Genomic DNA, 6121 nt, shown 5'->3' with positions numbered 1-6121 from the left:
TCTATCTCATTCTCTCTCTCAAATAAATAAATAAAATCTTTAAAAAAAAAAGACAAATACCATATGATGAAAGGCAAATACTCATATGTGGAATTTAAGAAATAAGACAAACAAGGAAAAAAAGAGACAAACAAAAAGACAGACTCTTAAATATAGAGAACAAACTAGTGGTTGCCAGAGGGGAGGTGGGTGGGAGATGGGTGAAATAGGTGAAGGGAATTAAGAGTACTCTTATTGTGATGAGCACTGGGTAGTGTGTAGAATTGTTGAATCATACATTGTACACCTGAAATTAATATAACACTGAATTTAAAAAAAATTTTTTTTTAATCTGGGGTTCAAATTCTAGGAATCTATCATTAAAAGTTGAAAACTCTGAGAACTTTATGAAAAAGAAGTTCATAGTGGGCTTATTTATACTATTAACATAGGGAAAAGCTTAAACACTCAATAATATTGAAAAATATTACTATAGAGTATTATACAAACATTAGAAATTATAATTATTTTAAATTTTTAATGATTAAATTTATCATATATAGTAAAAGCCAAGATTTCAAGATTTTGTACATATTTTCATATCAAATATGAAAATATATACACATGGAACAAAGAATATAGGGCATTACACCAAAAAAGTTATCAGTAATTTTCACCCTCTTAAAGCTATTCTTTATATTTTTGTTATTTTCTTTTTTCTTTTAAGATTTTACTTATTTATTTGCCAGAGATAGAGCGAGAGCGAGAGAGAGCACACAAGGAGGGGGAAATACACATTTAATATTTAATCAAATGATAAGCTTTCATTGATAGCTAGAGATGCCGAAAAATCTGCATCTCTGCCAAGGTTATTTCTGCTTTGGAAAAAATACATAAGCAACCTGCTCCTGGATTTGCTTGGTCTTAATCCCATAAATGATGGAATTCAGCATAGGTGGAACCAGAATGCAGACATTAGCCAATAAGATGTGGATATGAGGTGGAATGTGGTGTCCAAACCGCTGAATAAGACTTGTGAAGATCACAGGCCCATAAAAGAGGATGATGATGCAGACATGGGAGCCACGTGTGTTGAGAGTTTTGTGGTGACCATCTGGGGAAGGCATGTGGAAGACAGCACAGAGAACCAGTAGATAAGAAACAAAAATTAACAGGACATCTAAGACCACTGTCGACATGATGACAAAAAGTCCATACCAGATGTTCACTCAAATGTCATTACAAGCATATTTGGCCAAACCAATGTGTTCACAAAAGGTGTGTGGAGTAATATTATTTTGGCAGAAAGTCAATCTTTTCAAAAGAAATATTATGGGGAAAATTGTACAATAACTTCTCAGACAGACAGTTACTCCAATTTTCCCAATCAGAGCACGTGTAAGAATCGTGGTGCACCTCAGGGGGTAGCATATAGCAAAGTAGCGGTCAAACGCCATCACCAGCAAGATCCCTGACTCAGAGATGAAGGTGGAAGGGTAGAAAAAAACCTGAGTGATGCAGCAATTCAGGGGGATCTCCCCAGCATGGAACCAGAAGATGGCCAAGGCCTGAGGTACTATGCAGGTGGAGAGGACAATGTCCACTCCGGCCAGCATGCAGAGGAAGAGGTACATGGGTTCATGAAGGCTGCTCTTTATTATAATAATAAAGATGAGCAGGCTATTCCCAAGCAGAGCGATAAAATAAGAAATGAAGAAGGGAATGGAAATCAACATGTGCTGGTCCTCAAGGCCGGGGATGCCCAACAGGCAGAAGACTGTGTGGCTAATAGCAGTGTGGTTTAAAGAAGTCATGCCTAGGGAGACCTTTCAGGACCCCACCTCCTATTCACACAGACAGGAGAAAACACAGATTTTCTTATAATATTCTTTGGTGAAGACACTAGGAGATTTGGGCAAATCTTACACTCTGTCTTCTTGGAACATGCAAATAATAAGACACATACAAAGGTTAATTGAATATATTCCCTGCCCTCAATGAATGACACTCTAATTAAAGAATACATGTTTCCAACAACCAAAAAATATTTCTGTATGTTCTTTCCCTACAAACAGATGGTTAAGAATGTAGGAAGGAGACCATGGGGGGTGAGGGGTAAAGGCAATTACAAGATGATGCTTGAATTTGAGATTGAGTCATTTAACATAAGGTAAAGAATGAAAAGAGGGAATCACCAAGAAAAATGTTTGCATTCTTGAAATATTTCCAGCCTAGGGTGGCCAATGCACAGAAAACACTGAGAGGGGGCAGGGGGAGGGGCTGCACAGGCAGATTTTTCCTGATAGTGAAGAGCCTTGACCATAACTTCACATTTAGACTCCATCCTTTACACAGGGGGCAGCCAATAGATGTCTTGAAGACAATTACTCTACTTTAGAAGGTTACCTGTGGACATTTGTTGGAATAGTAATTGGCTGAAGAGACAGGATTCTAAATGGCTAGTGGTATTCTAGGAATAGAATGGATCTGAACATAATACAGTCACAGAGGAATCAATCCAGTATTTGTTATACATCTATCTATGCCAGAGACTATTGTAAGCACTTTGAATGTAGTCCTTCATATTTTTTTGCATTTAGATATTGAATATCCACTCCAGGAACTGGATATTTTCCCCATTTCACACTAAAAGTAAATGACACTCAGTGAATGTGAATCATTTGCCAAATGTCACAAACCAATTATGGATAAAAATGAGGTTTGAAATTTCAGAATCTTATCACATAATTTGCTCACCCGTAGACAGTCATGAGACCTTTAAGAGGGAATATAGACAGGGCCTGTGAGCCCAAGGTGAGGGAGGAATTCCTTGTGTTCACACCTTAGGAAACTAAGTTTAAAAACTACTGAAATTGGAAAGGAGAAAGCACATTTTTGCTGGGCATGCAACAGCATCACATTTAGAAGATTTTGTCGAAGGTGGAAATTTTATCATAAATTTGCCAGTATACTTTCATTCATTAGTCCTTCAGCAAGTATATTTTGAGCTTTAAACTATTTTTCAAGCATCATAGTACAAACTGGTGATATAAAAAAAACTGACAACCTTCCAGGAACCTAGGGGCTTATGGTTTGAGAATGAATCAAATTTATACAGGTGGTTTTGGAGAACTGGAGACAAATGTTTATTCCCTCTGAGGAAGAGTATCTCAAAATATCTCAGTAGCTAAGTTATAGCTTATGCTCATTAACATCATATCTTTGACCCCCTGACTCCCTCCCCCCTGTTGGTGCCTCTGCTTTTTTTCTTTCTGGGGAGGAATATCAGCCCCTATTACCATCCTCCAGGTGATGGGAGAAACTGTTCTACCATTAGTTACTCAAGGGAGTTCAGTTGGCCTTGAAGGAGGGAACGGTCTCTATAGAGCATGTAGCTGCTCTGTGGAAGGCAGAGGCCAGGGAAGACACAATTCAGCACAGGCAGGGGCTTGAGATGAGGGAAGATCATAGAAGCTGCTGATGCCAGATGGTTGGGGGAAGGGAGAAGTAGGAATGTTATTAATTCAGCCAAAGACCAAAACCAGGGAGCTCAGGGGATGGAGATCTGCCTGTTTAGTTGGTCTCCTGTTGGAATGACCTTGTTCTAACACATGTTCATCCTCCGTGTCCCCTCTCGGACACCCCTCCCTCACACTTTCTTCTCACATCTGCCTGAGATAGCCTGGCTGTCTCCTCAAAGCCCTTCCCACACCCTGCTTTCTGAAGCTCAGCACAGGTCCCAGTCCTTCCCAGGGCTCTTCTCATATTTGCCAAGATGCGTCTGCAGTCTTAGCCAATATCTTTCTGTTTTTTCAACCCAGCCTAATTCCTAGGGCACCTGTTACTTTTTGGATGGCATCTCTTCATCTACTAACTTTCAATAACATCAGATAGCTCTTGTACTCTCATCTGCCTTCCCAGACCTCCCTCTCCATATCGGCCATCACCAACCAGATTGGTGCCTCCGGTTTTCCATTCTTTGTCCACATATATCAATAGCCTCCAAGAGTCCTCTCACCTCTGGCCTGTCTGGGACATACACCACCCCATTCCTTACCTTGATCCAGGAGCCTTTCTACTCCATGCACTCAACAGCTTTAGATTGAGTCTTCAGGAACAGACATGAGGACAGCAATTGGGCTGTTTATCCTCTGTCATGAGAGCCCTTGAGGAAGCACTACACCAGGGTCCCAGGGACAGGGCCATCCCCACCAGCCTCATCCTCATCCCAGATGGGCTGGGTCTCTAAGACCATTGCCCACTCCCCTTCACTTCTTCCTGCTCCATTTCTCTCTTGTTTCTCTACAGATGCTCTGATACAGAATCTATCTACTACCTAAGCAGCCTTGCTACATGCCTATTTTTTGCAATTTTAATATAAATGCTTACAATTAAGAGGGACTCACAGTTTTTAACATTTTATTCTTCATAAGAAGAATTACGTGAAACTTTCAGGGGTTTCAAATTCCAGTCATGAATCTGATGTTTAACTCAGTTGTCTAAGGGTATATAAATGTACAAGCTTAACAATTAGAAAAGGGATGTGAGTTTTGATGACCTTAGCCATGTTTCTATTTCCTTTGATTGACCCCTTTGGCTGCATTCAAGACTTTTCACTTTATCTTCATTTTCAGTTCGATTTGGATGGGCCTAAGCAGAGCTAGCTTTCCTTGTTTTTATCCTCCTTGAAGTTCACTAAGATTCTTGAATCTCAGTAAGCTTATCATATTTACCTCATTTGGATATATTCAGCAAGGATTTCTTAGAAAACGTTTTTCTGTCCTAGTCTCTCATTTTTTTTGAAACCCTAACAACACATATTTTGACATCATTGCACCAAGACCTGGTGGGGGGGGGGTCTGTTTTTTATATTCTTTTTCTCTCTCTTCTTCAGTTGGATAATTCTTTTTTTATTGTTATGTTAATCACCATACATTGCATCATTAGTTTTTGATGTAGTGTTCCATGATTCATTGTTTATGCATAACACCCAGTGCTCCATGCAGTACGTGCCCTCTTTAATACCCATCACCAGGCTGACTCATCCTCCCACCCCCCTCCCCTCTAGAACCCTCAGTTTGTTTTTCAGAGTCCATCGTCTCTCATGGTTCATCTCCCCCTCCGATTTCCCCCCTTCATTCTTCCCCTCCTGCTATCTTCTTTTTTTTTTTTTTCTTAACACATAATGTATTATTTATTTCAGAGGTACAGATCTGTGATTCAACAGTCTTGCACAATTCAGTTGGATAATTCTTGATAGATCTTATAGTCTATATCTAGAAGTGAGATGACCTTCCTGGAAGGGTAAATGCATTCGTAGTTTGGTTGTACACTGAAAGACCCCCTTCTTAGAGACTATCCTATTTGCATTTCTGCCAGCAGTGTATAGAAGTCACTTTTTCTCACAGCCTGGCCAGTATAGCATACGTCAAGCTTTTGAATACTTGTCAGTCAGATAGTATGTCAAGTGCGGCTGACCATCTGCAAAAGCAGTAGCCAATAACTCTTCAATCTGCCACACATACAAGCCAATTCCCCCATCATGAAGGACAGTCTATTACCTGGTCCCTTGCATTTGTGATGGCCTCATGATTTGCTTAGACCAATGGAATAAGGCTGAAGTATTATGTCTTCTGCTCACTGGATCTAGAGTGAAGTGAAAGCAGAAACAGTCAGAAGGTGATTATACAATCAAGGAACTTCAGGGGAGATTGGTTTTGGGATGTGAGGGATAGGAAATAATTAAAAATCAAGTATTGACATACTCATAATTTTAGGTTGTTGCCTCTTGGGCTCTAAAGGATTTCTCTCATTGGGGGGGGGTTGTTGTTTTAAAAAGAAACACAAGTACAGAAAACAAAAGAAATGAATTGCTTAAAGAATTATTTATCATAGGGCAAAATCACCCACATCAAGATAAAAATTTGTCAGACACACCCTTATCGATGTCTGTGTGCCCACTTTCAGTCACAAGGCCCTCCTTCCCGGCCTAACTTCAGTAGTTACATTTATATTCCAGTCTCTTAGCAATCTGCATCCAAATGCTGTTGTTTTTTATCTTCAACAACTTGTGAACATTCCATTTGCCCCTTCATCTTGACTAAAACCGTGCTGCCTACTCAAGAAAGCACTGTAGTATCTC

The 6121-nt window shown here is 39.8% G+C and overlaps 1 protein-coding gene across 1 annotated transcript; it reads right to left on the bottom strand.

The window, feature by feature from the left end:
* Positions 1-848: 848 nt before the first annotated feature.
* Positions 849-1793, bottom strand: LOC123841589 (olfactory receptor 52B4-like). The gene is given in 1 exon segment (XM_064575851.1): positions 849-1793. A coding segment is annotated over 1 exon segment (945 nt).
* Between the last annotated feature and the right edge of the window lie 4328 nt (positions 1794-6121).

The sequence above is a fragment of the Mirounga angustirostris genome, unplaced genomic scaffold (genome assembly GCF_029215605.1).
Source record: "Mirounga angustirostris isolate CCGP_5_RB_7025 unplaced genomic scaffold, mMirAng1.0.hap1 SCAF_13, whole genome shotgun sequence".
Classification (NCBI taxonomy): domain Eukaryota; kingdom Metazoa; phylum Chordata; class Mammalia; order Carnivora; family Phocidae; genus Mirounga; species Mirounga angustirostris.
The sequence above is the reverse complement of the archived record's forward strand: the minus strand, read 5'-3'. Positions and strand labels throughout refer to the sequence as shown.